General features: G+C 34.8%; 2 protein-coding genes across 2 annotated transcripts; one reads left to right on the forward strand and one right to left on the reverse strand.

Moving 5' to 3' along the window:
- Positions 1-12: 12 nt before the first annotated feature.
- LOC109009221 (ankyrin repeat protein SKIP35-like) lies at positions 13-5,942 on the reverse strand. Its single transcript, XM_018989657.2, has 4 exons — positions 5,868-5,942; positions 4,410-5,597; positions 3,293-3,725; positions 13-1,130 (listed from the first exon to the last, which is right to left on the reverse strand). Exons 2-4 carry the CDS (start codon positions 5,012-5,014, stop codon positions 324-326), a joined length of 1,845 nt encoding a protein of 614 aa, XP_018845202.1. The 5' UTR covers positions 5,015-5,597; positions 5,868-5,942; the 3' UTR covers positions 13-323.
- A 3,475-nt stretch (positions 5,943-9,417) lies between these two features.
- Positions 9,418-15,245, forward strand: LOC109009133 (guanosine nucleotide diphosphate dissociation inhibitor 1-like). The gene is made up of 13 exons (XM_018989542.2): positions 9,418-9,843; positions 10,566-10,628; positions 10,740-10,823; positions 10,951-11,058; positions 11,162-11,334; positions 11,730-11,841; positions 11,961-12,041; positions 12,154-12,216; positions 12,429-12,530; positions 12,715-12,839; positions 14,011-14,221; positions 14,319-14,393; positions 14,893-15,245. Exons 1-13 carry the CDS (start codon positions 9,757-9,759, stop codon positions 14,941-14,943), a joined length of 1,335 nt encoding a protein of 444 aa, XP_018845087.1. The 5' UTR covers positions 9,418-9,756; the 3' UTR covers positions 14,944-15,245.
- The last annotated feature ends 1,205 nt before the right edge of the window (positions 15,246-16,450 follow it).

The following is a 16,450-nucleotide window of genomic DNA, read 5'->3' on the forward strand; positions in this document are numbered from 1 at the left end:
CAGGAGGTCAATGCCAGCCAATATACACAACCATCATATTCCAACCTCTTTTGACAATAGATAGTTGCACTGTGTATTACATTACAAGACAGATCAACTTGCACATGCGATATAAAGATGCTATAATGCTTATATATATATAAAGTGTGCAGGGAGACCTAAAATATAAGGCGACCACATATGATGGAAAGAAAATTGCCAAACCTTGATTGCCACGTCACCTGACCTCCAGCTAAAGCATATTATTACTATCTATGGCACATATAGGCTGGAAACAAGAAGGAGAAGCAAAAATCTGAAAGATCAGCAGGTGAAAAATCTTGCTAGGTAAGCCAGGACGTATGAACCAAAAATGGAGGAAGATGATGCTCCAAAACAGCTAGGAGTTCTCTGCCCTGGTTCACCTCTTGAAAGACCCCACCACCAAGCCTCCTCACTGCTTCAACAAGCTGGCCTCTTAGCCTTTGAGACATCAAACAACCACCTGCCTTCATACATTCCCTATACAGCGGCAGGTAAGCAATTGCCACCTTCAGAGGACCCGGAAGATCTCTCAAGCAAATAGGAGATCCACCCCACTTCAAAATCCTCACAAGGTTCATGTAATGTTCTTGTCCTTGCCTTTGTCCATCCAAGAAAGCTGCCTCTGACCAATACTCTCGAAGAAAAGACCTTAGCTCAGGGGCTACAGCCTCATCATCAGACCTAGCAATACTGTCCGCAACAGCATAAGTAGCTGCTGGATCGCCCAAGAAGTCCGAACAGAGAAGAAATCCTACACCATCAAGGGACCCACCACTCCGTTCACCAGCAGCCTTGAGAATCTCAATGCTGAGTGTAGCAAGGACATTCTGAGGAACACATGGAAGAAGATAGGCAGCGACACCTACTTGACTGCTTGAAGTGGCAGCTGTGAGGGCAAGGCAAAGCTCCATGTCTCGGCAACCCCTTTTCACAAACCACTCCACAACCTGCATACAACCTCTCTCAGCAGCTCTCATCAAAGGGCCCAAAAAAGCAATGGCATTACCCTCTTCCACCAGACATTCCATAGTGCCGATCTTGCAGTAGTGGGAAGCGAAGCCCAAAGCAAGGTCAACATCAACATCCAAGCTGTTTCTTTGGGCAATCTACAGAGAGAGAGAGAGATGTTAGGCAACAAAACATGCACGCAAACAGATCATATAAAGGGAAACAGTAATAATAGTTACATTTTTGTCAAAGACAACTTCATGAAAAAAAGTGTTTTTGTGTGTCTGTGCGATTAAGCAAAAAGGCATGAACGGAGAGGAAACACTCTGCTCAAGTATATAATAAAGGTCAAGAATACCATTTAAATTGAACATTGTAATCATAGACCAAAAATTATTACATGCTAGATCCACTCGTTAGAGCCACCAAACGCAGGAGATGGAATGATTGCTAATGCACTAGTGCACTGGCCAATATCGTAATGATGATGGATTCAACACGCATACTTGTAATAATACAAGGGATTACGATGACAAGCTCTAACCACTTCAAATGTCTGCTAGAACCCCTCCCTCCCCTCCCCTCCCAAGGATCCCTCTCTCTCTATTTATATATATATATATATATGCATATATATTTGGAAAATGCGCTGTCCAGATCTGAAGCTTTATATTTGGTGCTAACAGTTAGCTATAAAGATTTAACATGACAGCTGCAAAGACACATTTTTCTATAACCTAAGCAATCCCATGAACCCATCAGAGATTGGAAAGCAGGAACATTTCTACTGAGAGAGAATATGGACACCTCCCCAATTTAGATACAATCCGATAAAATTGGACAAATTTTTATTTGTGAACCTCCAACCAACAAAATAGTAAGAGAAACACCAACTGTGGAAAGGGGGGGAGGAAAAGAAGAAAAAACAAAGGATCAGACCCAAGATAACTGATATTTACATCTCGTGGTTCTCACTCATTGTTTTTCAAAGATTCTCTAAAAGCCAATCATGGCAGGAGAGCAGTTCAAAATAGAAAAGTTTGCATCAAGTTTAGGCATACATGTGAAATGAGGGAGTTCTCTCTCAAAAAATTGTAACAATACTGTTTTCCATGCCAGTTATGACATAAATAAGCAGGGAAGTAATTTCAAATCATAAACACTGTTGCATGGCAAGGTAATGAAAATCTACGAGAAGCTAGGGAGTCACCATACTTTCTTATTTATCTCTTGCTTTGCATTAATCTTTTATCTTCTTTCTCTATTGATTGGATTTTGACATAAATGCTTGGGATGTGAGATATCTGATCTTTCTAATGGTTAGTTTAAGTTTAAGTATGACCAGCTTTACCATTTAATCTTCACTACTAGTAGTTGGAAAATCCTTTTTCCATTAGAATCCCATACAAAACTTCTCTGTTTGAGGAAATTATGTCCATCAAGATACCATCTTTTTGTAATATAACTCAACAATATTTAAACTGCTAGAAAGCATGTCAGAATGACTTCCGATTCTACTTGAAATGTTTAAGGTTGCGTTTGGGTAGGGAGATGATCTCAGATATTCTGTGAATAGTAGTGAAAAAGTAATGATAGAATATTGAATAATAGTGAATAATAGTGAAAAGTAGGTGAAAAATAATAATAAAATAATGAATACTCCACTACCCAAACTAGCCCTAAAACTTAGAGATTTCAGCCAAATATAAAAAAGCGTCTTAAATGTTAAAACCACTTATCAAAAAAAAAAAAAGATTTCAGCCAAATACAGTCAACAAAATTTCATTATGTATTACATACACAAACATGATATCAACAACGTGGGAACATGTAACACTGACACATGCACATGAAGAACAAAGACATGAAGAGAAACATACGACTTGAAACTAGCAAAATAATTTTTAAAAAGGAAAACAGCTAAAAGCCTCAGGCAACTTCTTCTTCTTTTTAATAAGTTCCCATTATGCAATGTCACCATCATTGAGCATCAACACAATAATAGTTTTCACAACAATGGAGAGGAATAGTAGGTGTTTTGAAGACTGGGAGCATTCCTTGGATGAGCTGAAAAGATTCTTCTTCAACACTTTTTTTTGGGGCTTCGGTCATTGATTATAATGGGGATAGTTTTCACAAATTGCTTGTATCAATTTCTAGTTCCTAGATGATGCTAGGTGTAATCCGTGTATACTTCCTATATACTTGGGCTATGCCTCTTTCTAATCAACAAACCTTTATTCTTATCAAAAACAAAAACAAAAACAAAAGTTCCCATTAGGCAACTTCATGCCACCATCATTGAACATCAACACAATACCTGCAATAAGATGCGCACAAGTTCTGTACTCCCAAAACGTGAGGCTTCAAGGAAACACTGATTGACATTGTCAGCACCACCCTCTACCAACATACCCAACAATCCTTGGATTGCAGTTGCTGATATCCCAGTTGCCCAACCAGGATCAAACGAGCTAGAGAAGAGAGTGAGGGGGAAGCAGGCCGCATCAAAGGCCTCCGTAAAGTCCTTTCCAGTAAGTTGGTTGCCAGCAAGATCTAAAAATGTCTTGAAAGCAGATAACTGGAGTTGGATCTCAAAAACTGAGCTGTGACTCACCCTATCCTTATTGCCCTGGCAACGAGAATGGAAGCCTATACATTTTAGAGCCCATTCAGTAAACTTTTGAACCTTAGCACTAGCTTCTGCCTTCAAGACCTCATCCCCATTACACTCCTGAAGACGCTCATGCAACCTGATCAAAATATGGAGCAGAACGCCTCATCATTCAGCATAAAAGTAAAACATATCTTACGTTTAATAATGAAAAAGTGTGGAATTTTCTGTTGCATAGCATGAAATTTGTTAATAGTCCATGCCCTCCCTAGATCAGTGGGGAGACTTTCCAACGATGAGTTTTCCCATCATAATTGTTTCCAAGCATCCCCAAAAGGTTATGCTAAGAATAAAAAGGCACAAGTAAAGAACTGCTTCCATTCTACATTGTAAGCATCATGATGTCAAAATCAATTGTAACAGTCCAGTGGACATGCAGTTTCCCTTTCTTTTCTTTTCTTTTTTTGCTTTTTTATCAGTAAACAAAAACTTGATTGATGCAAATGATACACATAGCCCAAGTAACATGGTTTCCCTTTCATCCTATCAAAAGTTCGTTCAAGTGAAAAAAGGAAAAAAAAAAATATTGAGAGAGGCTTGCTTCTAAATCATCAACTAGATGGAATTACACCTTAAAGAAAAAACAAGTTATGAAAACATAATCAAAGAAATTTGTCTTCAACACTAACAAACAAGTGCTACTCCTACAATATAAAAGAAACAAAAATATTTTTGATCAAGTGTTGAATTTTAAATCCTCTCAAGCGGCTGGTAAGCTACACAAGTATCATCTCAATAAACGGTAAAAGAAGATTACACTTACCTCTGAGCCATTACAGCGACCGTATCAGCAAGACTCATTGTTCGACTCTGGCATGCGGAGACGCACGAAGCTAGAAATGAAGTCCTCAAAGCAGCTCTAGTAAAGTCATAAGCACCATTGGCAATGATCTTCTTAATCAATCCCGTAATCCCATGAAGCTCTTGCTGTGTGCTCAGGAACCAGATGGAGTCCAATGTTATGCACAAAGCATCATTAAGGGTCTGTGGATCTGCCAACAAAATCAAACTCTCTGCAAGCTCCCAATCGTGAGAACTCGCGGCACCTTGAAACAACCGACCCAACTCAATCCTGTCTTGTCTACTGAGCTTCTTCTCATGCCCAAGTTTCTCTTTCTTTCCAACCTCGGAATCTGTTGTAATAATCCTGGATTTGAGCTTCTTGATTTTGCAACAACAACCACCGGATAATATCAACTCTTTCCTCACAAGAGATCCTTCTCTAGAGAATACCACATCACTTCCCTCGCCTTGCTCTGAGCCATTCCTTGGACTATCAATTCCATTTTCTTCAGTTTCCATTTCCACAAACATGGAGTCGTCACTATTTTTTTCCTGACACCCCACAACAGATATCTCCGCTTCCATCCTTACCCTTTACACAATTCTGCCGTGCCCTCCCTAATTAAAAAACCCCTAATCAAGTAGACAATCGATGTCCCCAACAAGCACAACAGGATGCATCCTAAAACAACTAAGCTCCCGCCCGAAAAAAACCCCTCCCTCAAAATCTTAACCCCATCAAACTCAAAATGGTATATCAAAACCGAAAACCTACAAATTTTTCTCTTTCCTTCAAACGCTACTAAATTTTTTTGAAGGCTGGCGTAATTTTAGTAGGCTTCAAACGCTACTAAAAGTAGCCCCAGTTAACGAGAATGAGAATTAAAATCCCATTTTGGTAAAATCCGAAAAAAGAAAAAGAACCCACGGGCCAAAACTCAGTGAAATCCAAAAATTAAACCACAATACCACGAATTACTGAGAAGTGAGATATATATATGGCCAAACTACATATATCTTGGTCTTCGGACACGATCCGAGCAAATGAGAAATAAGCATCAATGGGATCACAACCAGTAAACCCAGGAAAGAAGCGCAAATCTACCAGTTATACCCATCAAAATAGCATTGGCCAGAGAAGTCATAAACATTAGACCCACAGCTGCATCTGTAGAAATCCCAAGAAAGCACCCGTTTAATAAATCCACGGGAATTCCAGAAATATCTTTAGAGACCCAGAACCAATCCAGGACCATCAAAGACCATTTTGGTTAACAAACAGACCAGGTTTTTTGAGTAATTAGCAGCTAAATAGAGAGTCCGTTCGGAAAGCGAGAAAGTTAAGGAAATAGAACAGGCCGAAAAAAGTAAATCCAAATGCATAAATAGCAATATTACTCTGAGATAGGGAGAGAGGAGAAATGAATAGACAGCCAACCTGATAAATGGAAAGATGCTGAGAGAGCGAGAGACATGGGAGCAAAGCAAAACCCTCTGCCTATGATACTCTTTGAGAATATTTCTACTTATTTATTTTATAAACAAGAAAAAGGTCAAAAATCAGACAAACAAAAAATCTCGATTTTATTTTATTTTAGATCTCTTTTTATTTCTAAAAAATAAAGTGACTGAAAAAGATAAATGAATAGGACATAAATGAGATGAAATAAGTTGAATAAAATATTAATAAAATATTATTTTTTAATATTATTATTATTTTAATATTTAAAAAATTAAATTATTTATTATATATTGTATGAAAATTTAAAAAAATTATAATGATAAGATAAAATGAAATGAACTGAAATATAATTTTTATATCCAAATGAGTCACTTCATTTGAGTTGTTTGATGTTAGTTGTTCAAATATAATTTTGTTTTTATTTGTTTGAGTTGTTCTATTGTCAAAGTGGAACATATTATTTATAATATTTAAATAATAAGATCTGATTTGTAAAATTTAAATTTTATATTTTAAAATAAATTATATCACATAAATATTTTATTAAATATATTATATATACCAACTTGAAACTATAAATTTTTTAAAATAATAATGATGAAAAAAAGAAAGAGAGAGAATGGGAAGATCTTCGTTCACAATCTCCAAAGTTTTACATTTTTTGTAGATGTAGATTTAAAAATAGTTAAATTATATGGAAATTATTATTTTTAAGGATCTTTTAATTTAACTGAAATTAAGAACATGAACTAGGATTAAATTTATGACACCTGTTGTCCGTTAATAATTTTAAATTATAGACTTGCATCTCTTTTAATAATAGGATGTCAGCATCTTCACTGTCGCTTATTGTATTTCTTAATCAGGAAAATAAAGGGTCACACGTACAAAGTTACCCTCCCCACCACTAAGATGACTACACGTCACACATCCCCTCTCTTTCTTCTTCTTCTCATTGTCTTTCCTTTATTTTGGCTCTTTGCTATGTTTTCTTGGCACCTTTCCTAAATTCATTTCTCTTGCTTTAATGATATGGGCACCTACTCCTCTCTCCTCATGTTCTGCCTAACTTCAATGAGAAAAAGATACATCATTGCCAGCCCTTGGACTGGTGGATGTATAATTATGTAGAGAGAGAGAGATAGAGAGAGAGAGAGAGAGAGCTTGCTTATTCAATATGGGAAATGGTGGAGGGCATAGGTCAGAGGGATAGCGAGTGAAGAATATTTTGGCGGTGCTGCTGATAGTGATGATACTGATGGCAATGGTTGTGTATTATGTATTGGGCCCCAAAAAAGTCCAAACCCACTGGGCTTTTTGGGCCATCTTTGTGTTTGCTCTGCTGGTTCTGAATGGGCTGAGTTTTCCTTTGATTTATTTTTTGAACGGATTTTACTATAAACAAGCAAGTTTATATATCAATCTGCGTATTAATGTTATTGTCTTCATATTCTAAATTTAAATTAGTATTTTTTTCAATAAAATCTATTTTCTAATCAATTATATTGAATGAGTGCGAATATTAATGCGCAAAATCACTTACAATTAAATTTTTTCTTTTTGAACGGATTTGTTAAACTAAGTTATAAGGTATGAGCAGTGCTACCCATAAGTCTCATACCTTACACACCTTTTTAAAAATATATTATTTTATATTTTTATCCTATTTTACTTACAAACATGTTTGAAATAATTTTTATTGCATGGGTAAAAAAATAAAATGATATATTTTTAAATAGGTGTGCAGAATGTGAGGCTTATGTCTAAAATTTTTCATAAGATGAAAATAAATTTGTTAAACCAAGTTATAAGGCATAGCTTAAGTACATATAAAGTACATATATATATAAAAAAAAACACCTAATTACAAGTTAGGGATTAAAAAAAAACAACAATTAAATAATGAAAACATACCCCATCAATTACAATAGCAAATGTCTAACGTAATAATGTTTGGAATAAACAATCTTTGATTTATTCTAACGGCGCGTTCATCTCAAACCAAACACACCACATAAGACATAGGAGAATCATCTTTCGTGATTTAATGATTACCCTAAATACCTCATTGATAGGCTGGTGGGTTCATGTTGTGTGCCAACCATATTGGCATGGCAGGTGTTACTGTCTATTGGATCTCATGGGCTGTGATTGGAGGTTAGTAATTATAATATCATTTTGTTCTTTTAAACTATGATCAAACTATGACTCAAATTTGTGTTAAGAAAGTGTGTACATTTTTTTTTTTTTTTATGAATCTCTACGAATTGATTTACTTTGTTTAATAACTTAATACAATCATGATTCATGTTCATATCCAAGAATAATATTTTGAGAGTTATTTTTGCGTATGAAGAAAAAAAGAAGATATATATATTTATTTTGAGTACTGTTATTTTAAGACATTTACGTCGCACTGTTTACGTGATATAATTTGATTTCAATAATAAATTTAAAAATTTGAATTCTACAAATTAAAACTTTCAATTTAAGTGATGTGAATGTTATGTTCTACCTACTGACTTGATAATATAATAATTTATTTATTTTTAAAAAAATATATTTATAAGCCGAATTGTTTACTGAAAAATAAAAGAAAAAATAAATATTTCGGGTCGGTTTGGATACGGAGATAAGGCTCGAACAATCTCATCTCAATTGTAATATTTATTTTATCTGCGTATCCAAACGCACATTAAACTATGTTTTAACTTATCTCTACAATCTGTATATTGTGCATTGATGTAACAATTGCTTTCCAGCCCATCTTGACACTATAGTTAGCACGACGATGCATGCACCTAACAATTGAAGGTGGGTGTAAATTTGAGATTTTATTACAAAATTTGAAACTATAAATTGGGGAAAAAAATAACTGCAGCATTTTTAATATATATAATTATCTATTATAATTTTTTATTTTATTATAATATATAATTAGAAAAACAAATAAATAATTTTGGAAATATTTGGGAATATTTTATTGTAATATATAATTAGAAAAACATTTCGTTTAACAAAAAAATGTTTTGAAAATATTAAAATAATTATGACCAACTACAAAAAATATATTTTAGAAAAGTCAAAATATTTATGAATTTTTAAATTAATAATAGATCTTACTTACTTTTAATATATTCATAATATTTTTCTATTAAATAATTAAATACTTCTTGATAATTGATAAGACCATTTTATCAAATATAAAAAAATTAAACTCATTTCATATCATCTCACTGTCAAAATACATAATTTATTACAAACCACCTCATATTATCTTATTATTTAAACATATATTTTTTTATAAATCATTCCATCTCGTCTTAATTTAAAAATCTCCTTATTATTTAAAAGAATAATACTAGATATAAATTTTAAATAGATAAATTTTATATAAACCTTTTATAAAAAATAAATCTTATTAATAAATAATATTTTTTTATACTTTTTTAAAATAAAATTTATTTTTTTATAAAAAATTATATGAAACTTATCTACTTATACAAATCATTTCTCTTTTCAAAATATATAATTTCATCTGAACTGGCCGGAAATGTAAACTGATGGCTGGCCTGTAAAGGTATTCTCACGTCTTTGCAGTTTAGAAGTTTCCTTGAGCTTAATTAATTGGAGTCATCAGTCAAGCAAAACCCATTTGAGCATTTCCTCCATCATCAAACAAAGTATCACCTCTCTCTCTCTCTCTCTCTGTCTCTGTCTCTCTGTGAACAAGAGTGTGGGAGTATATATATATCTTGAGAAACATTTGGCTCGCAAACCTCTAAACCCTTATCCTTCTTCCCTTTTCGTATTTCTGGTTGTCTGTTCGTGGATCTATCCGGGAAGCCAAAGCGACTCGATCGCCATGGATGAAGAGTATGACGTCGTAGTTTTGGGTACGGGTCTCAAGGAATGCATCCTTAGCGGCCTTCTCTCCGTTGATGGCCTCAAGGTTAGATTTCTCTCTTTTCTTCTTCCCAATTGTTAATTCCTATTGTCAATTCCCATTTATTACTCATTTTGATGGGTCTTGCATTAAGATCGAATAAGGGTAACCGAAACTTGAATTTGACCGTCGCGGATCTGCTGGGTTAAATCCCTGCTTCTGTATCTAATATGGCGGTTTCATTTCGGTTGCATGTCCATTTGTTTTGTAATCATATGCTCCTCATTTCAATTAGCCAACAGCACTATATGTGGCTTTGGATTTTTTTTATTTGAGATCTGGATTGCGATTGCGATTGGAAACCCAATTATAGCACTGCGATTTCCCCGAAAAATTGAAAGAGATCCAGGTAACAGCTTCCTCTTAGCAAGAAATGGATTTGTAGTCAATTGTGCTGAGGTGGCCAACTAAATAACTCGTATCAAAGTGGGCTATTGAGAATTTTACTTACTGAAAAAGAAATGGAATACATGACCGACTGGGAAGTCTAGAGATTGTTTGTGAAATGTGTTTGTCAGCCTGAATACTGCTTATTCATTTTTTATGGTTTCTTTTAATTTCATTGGACTATCTTGTATTTATGCTCTTATAGACTATCTTGTATTTTTTGTGGGCTCCATGCAATTCACGGGATGCAGTAGTGGGTGAATATCACCGTTCTAAAGTGGCGATTAATACCATTATGTTGATTGCACTGCAATAATTGATATTCATATTTTATGAACCAGGTCCTGCACATGGATAGGAATGACTATTATGGAGGCGAATCAACGTCACTTAATCTTGTTCAGGTCCTATTTTTGACTTTTCATTTGAGATTTGGGTGTCTGAAATTTAATATTCCTCTTTTATTTGTTAAAATTCGATTACTTATTTACTCTTTTAGTTATCCTTATTTTCAGCTCTGGAAGAGGTTCAGAGGCAATGATAAGCCTCCAGCACATTTAGGCTCTAGTAGGGATTATAATGTGGACATGATCCCTAAGGTATGAGATTACTTTCTTATGTATTATTTCTTTCTTTATCTCTGATTTCATTTGGTTCACCAACTGTGGGTATGATTCTCTTATGTTTCAATTTCCTTTGATATATTGAATAATTATCATTTGGCAGTTTATGATGGCAAATGGCACTCTTGTACGCGTACTCATTCATACCGATGTTACTAAGTATTTGTACTTCAAAGCTGTTGATGGTAGCTTCGTCTACAATAAAGGAAAGGTGTAATCTTATTCCTAAGATGTTGAATTTTTTCTTTCCACGTTGCTTACCTTTTATGTTTGATCTTAACTTGCTTTGCTGTTGAGTAAACCCATTGTTATAGATTCACAAGGTTCCAGCAACTGACATGGAGGCACTCAAATCTCCACTGATGGGGTTATTTGAAAAGCGCCGAGCTCGCAAGTTCTTCATTTACGTTCAAGATTATGTTGAAAGTGATCCCAAAACGCATGATGGGATGGACTTGACCAGAGTGAAAACTAGAGAACTAATTGCGTAAGCTCTTGCTCCTTGCATTTGCTGTACATTTTGCTTTCTTGCATCGTGTCTTGAGATATCCAATTGTATATATAGGTCGTCCTGCCTTTTGTGTTGGGTAATGTCATACAAAATGAGGTTTTAAGCATAACGACTTAAATACTACTAAAAAAATATTATTGGGCAGGCGAACCCATAGAATCCTTTAATCTAATCGGATAATTTTGGTTGAAGTTTGTAAGTGGAAGTAATAAATTTGAATTCTTATTTCATAATTTGTATATTTTTTCTGTTTAAAGTTTTTCAAAAGAGTGTAGGTGGTCTCAATTGATGGCATTGTTTACAGTACTCTTGTCTTGAACATATTGAGCATTATAGCCCATTTGCTCACTATACACTGGGCATTTTGACAGAAAGTATGGTCTTGATGACAACACTGTGGACTTTATTGGTCATGCATTAGCGCTTCACAGAGATGATCGCTACCTCAATGAACCTGCACTAGATACCGTGAAGAGAATAAAGGTGAAAACTGCTTGGGGTTGATAATTAATTCTTCTTTGTTGTCCTGGATTCTTGTACATTGAATGCTTAGCAGTTTTGTGTGCCACTTAGATTTGTTTTGTTTCTCACTTGTGTTATAGCTTTATGAGGAATCCCTTGCACGTTTTCAAGGAGGATCCCCATACATATATCCTTTGTATGGATTGGGAGAGCTCCCACAGGTCTCTCTCTCCTTCTCTCCACCACACCAATCTTTCCCTTGGACTTCTTCTTTTGATAAATTTGGGGTTTTAGGGAAGTTCACTCAGTTAATGCCAATTTTTTCTCCCTCAGGCATTTGCACGTCTTAGTGCTGTTTATGGTGGGACATATATGTTGAACAAGCCTGAGTGTAAGGTAACTCCTCTACTACCAGTCTCGTATCAACATTATCTGTGTAGTTGCACTTACCATTGGTCTGGTTTATTTATTGTTGAAGCATTTCTTTTCTTTCTTTCTTTTTTTCTTTTTTTTTTTGTTATTTTATTTATTTAATTTTTTTTTATGAGGAGAATTATTCTGTATGTTCGATAAATGGGCTAGATTTTCTGTTTTAATTTGGATGCCAGGTTGAGTTCGATGAGGAAGGCAAAGTTGTTGGTGTCTCATCAGAAGGGGAAACTGCTAGGTGCAAAAAAGTTGTTTGTGATCCTTCATACTTGCCAAACAAGGTAATAATTATACTATTTCACACCCCTCTTCTTTTTCTTCTACCATATCCAGTGGAACTTCTTTCATTAGATACATGGTGAATCTGGAAGGATTTTATCATAGAGCCCAAAGCTCTCTTTCCTTTCTGAAGACAGAGGACATTGAATTTTGCTTGCTTCACGAAAAGCTGTGCATTTTAAACAGGTTAGGAAGGTTGGCCGGGTTGCAAGGGCAATTGCCATAATGAGCCACCCCATCCCCAACACCAACGATTCTCCTTCAGTGCAGGTTATCCTGCCACAGAAGCAGTTGGGACGCAGATCAGACATGTGAGTTCTCACGCAATGCTTCTGAGAAAAATTTATCGTGTGATATATGTTGGGCTTTTGTTATATAATTACCCCAAAAAAAGAGTTCTCCCCATGTATGAATGCATTTATGTAGTAGCACATAATTTTGTCAACAGAATTGGGGATCTATCAATAACCTGGGTGCAAGTTGGCGTCCAACTCTTTTACTGGGAGTAGGAAGATCAAAAGATAGGATGATGATAATAGGAACTTTTGATTAATTAAGCTTCCGGATATCTTATGAAAACTCACAGCCGTCTTTTGAGACTAACTCATGCACTGGGGATATAGACAGTCATATCCTAAATGTATCTAAATTTAGTTGTGGAAGAAAGTTCCAGAAGAAATTACATTGAATTTTTGCAAGGATGCATCTAGTCACACTAAGATCTTAGGAGTATGGAGCTAAGCAAATATTAATTGAACTCAACACCAAACTCTCCATTTTGATAGGGAACTGGTCAAATTCCAATCAACAAGTTCCCTCTGTATCTGTTCCAATTTATTTGGCGCCTAGACAGGAATATTGAACAAAGCTTGGAAGTATGTCTGACGAATTTTCCAATCTCTCAGTCCACTGATCTTTCTGCCGTGTTGTCATTTTCAAAGTTATGTTGAAAAATCTTCTTCACTTTGCCAATTTTCTCTTTTTATGAGAAGACAGTTATTCCCTGAACATACTGTTGAATCGCTGATGCCACTTCACTCGGTCTATCAGAGGATGTTTCAAATACTGTATTTCAGCAGAAAAAATTCACATGACCAGTTTATCTATTAAAAGCTATGTGAAAAAATACTATATTTTCTCATCAATTCATCTTAATTGTTATGTTTTTCACATGCGATTATATATGTGAAGTGCCTCCTCTCCCCTGCAGGACGCTTTGATGTATCTCTCGGTTTTTCTCTATATTGTTCGTGCCAGAAGGAACTCTCAGCATGCCCGATCATAGTGCTAGCATTATCTCCCCTCCCCTCCTCTTCCCCCCCCTCCCAAAAAAATAAAATAAAAACCCAGACAAGATGTTTAAAATGTCGGAGATTGCATATATTGTTGGAGCAATAACTTGTTGGATATTTATTTTGTTACTCTTCCTCTCTTATGTTTTATTTGGAGGCTCAGTTTTTGTATCCTTCTTTGGTTGGGCAGGTACCTTTTTTGTTGCTCTTATTCCCACAATGTTGCTCCAAAGGGAAAATTTATTGCATTTGTATCAGCAGAGGCAGAGACTGATCATCCTGAGACTGAACTTAAGCCAGGAATTGACCTTCTGGGACCTGTCGATGAGATATTCTTTGATATTTATGACAGATTTGAACCAGTCAATGAACCATCTCTGGATAATTGCTTCATATCCACAGTATGTGATCTCATAAAGTTTTCTTGATTCCATTGCTACTTGTGCAGCTTTTAGCATGTGATGGACGCTAACAAAGTTCATTTTTCACATTTAACAGAGTTACGATCCAACAACACACTTCGAGTCAACTGTCACGGATGTACTCAACATGTATAGCATGATAACTGGAAAGGTAGTGAATTTTTATTAATTGTTCCTCTGTCCATGTCTAAGTCATCTCTTGAGGTCCACATTTATGTCATGGACATGCTTGTAGGCATATCCATTTTTATAAATCACGATACCTTAATCACATATGTTGACAAAAAATGGAGCACCTATATAACGAAATGGAACGTGATGAGGATAAGTCTTAAGCATCACAGTTGATTGGACAGTTTTTTGGCCTAGTAATTTCACCATAATGTTCAAGTTGAACTGCTTAAAATAATCTTTGATCAGGGCCAGGTTTTACTTGCTTTGAGCAACAATTAGGAAGGGCCAGCTTGGCCATTGAAAGATGAAAATAAGCTTTTCACACATAGTAAGAAAAACTATTTTAGTGGCCAGTAGAATATTTTCTTTGGAAAAAAAAGTTGTTTTATGAAAAAACAAAATTGTATCAGTAGTTGGATGTGCCTGTTCTACCCTCGCCATGTGTTAAATAATAATTGGTTGGTATTTTTGATCAGATTCTTGACCTCAGTGTGGATTTAAGTGCTGCCAGTGCTGCAGAAGAATGAGGATTGACGAACGCTACTCTTGGTGCTTGAAATGATAATTCTGCTTTATTCCAAGTTCCTCATGAGTGTCAAAGTTGCCAGTCAAGAAAGTGGCATTATGCCTCGTCTGTCTTGTTTTCTTTTGCTGTCTTAGACCATATGTTATTGTGATAAAATGTTGTTGTCATACGTACTCGATGTGTAGATTTAAGACATGCATCAGAAGATGCACACTTATGGTGGCAGCTTTGAAATGAAACCTACTTAGGATTGCATTGTATGACGTTTTCCTTATTGCCCCACCTGCTGTTTGGTCTTTGCAATCCCTGGATTCAGTGCTGCTTTCTTTGTGAGTGGTTTTTCCCTTGCCCCCATTGCATCGCATCCAGCCGCAGGATCGCATCTCTCTTGGGAAAAGTGTATCAAAATCGCCTCTCTGTGGTGTTTTTCTCGGTTTTCCACCCTTTTCTTTTGTACATCTTCTATTTTTCTTCCAAAAAATATTCACTTCCCTATCATTTTCCTCGCATCCATGTTTCTATAGATGACGACAATGTAGTAAATTAATAGGTTTTGAAGAGTACTTGGCCATTTTAGTTTACTGCTTAGATGGACTGCTGAACTTGACAGTGTGATATTACTACAAAAAAACAAAAAAACAGAACGTAATAGTCCTTTTTTTCAATTATGAGTCATCTTCTCTTCAAATTATTTTAGGATGTGATATTGCTTTGGCACAACAAAATAGAAATGAAATTATGATTTTGGAAATAAGGGAGATTGATCGAAACTTCTACGTTTGTAGTTAGTATTGGTGATAACATTATAATAATAAATTAATATTGGTGATAACAAGAAACAAAATGAGTTTTATGTTCTGTTTTTTTATTATAACATGGCAATGTCATGTGGTACTGCCAAGTCAAGGGATCCAATATTCTAAGTCCTTTATACCACATACAATCTATATGACATAATTTAATTTGTAAGATTTAAATTTTAAAATTTATTTTACAAATAAAATTATATCAAATAGATGTTGTGTGGTGCCGAGACCTTATATTATAGTTATTCCAAAACTATATGACTATCCAATCATTATCTTATTTGCGAAAATGTTTAGTAACTTACAAATTTTCAATTTGATTTCATCGTATTGAGAAATGATTTATACACTACTAGATTGTATAAGTTTCGTGCACATTATCTTTAAAAAAAGTTGACAAATACGAAACCCACATGAAAGAAATTTACCTTTTAATGATATGTCTCACTTTAAAAAAAAAAAAATACGCGATGACATATCTTAAAACTGACATTACTCCATTACCTTAATATAATACTATATATCAAACATTAGATCGAATTAATTTTAAAGAAAATAATTCAAGTATTGCTCTATTTTAAAATAACAGCACGTCAATATAATAAGAAGAAATACGTTAAACAAGAATACAATGTAGACAAGATTCAATTATTCATATACCATAGCTATATAAGTAATTAAAATGATAATAATTAAAATAAT

This window comes from Juglans regia, chromosome 7 (genome assembly GCF_001411555.2).
Source record: "Juglans regia cultivar Chandler chromosome 7, Walnut 2.0, whole genome shotgun sequence".
In the NCBI taxonomy this organism is placed as follows: Eukaryota; Viridiplantae; Streptophyta; class Magnoliopsida; order Fagales; family Juglandaceae; genus Juglans; species Juglans regia.

Bases quoted from the DNA above. Each gene is read 5' to 3' on its own strand.
- LOC109009221 (XM_018989657.2), bottom strand. From the start codon at position 5,014: ATGGAAGCGGAGATATCTGTTGTGGGGTGTCAGGAAAAAAATAGTGAC. The intron at 3,726-4,409 runs GTAAGTGTAATC...TATTTTGATCAG, and splicing joins GTCGCTGTAATGGCTCAGAG to GTTGCATGAGCGTCTTCAGG. The intron at 1,131-3,292 runs GTATTGTGTTGA...CTCTCTCTGTAG, and splicing joins TTGTGCGCATCTTATTGCAG to ATTGCCCAAAGAAACAGCTT.
- LOC109009133 (XM_018989542.2), top strand. From the start codon at position 9,757: ATGGATGAAGAGTATGACGTCGTAGTTTTGGGTACGGGTCTCAAGGAA. The intron at 10,824-10,950 runs GTATGAGATTAC...ATCATTTGGCAG, and splicing joins ATGTGGACATGATCCCTAAG to TTTATGATGGCAAATGGCAC. The intron at 11,335-11,729 runs GTAAGCTCTTGC...GCATTTTGACAG, and splicing joins AAAACTAGAGAACTAATTGC to AAAGTATGGTCTTGATGACA.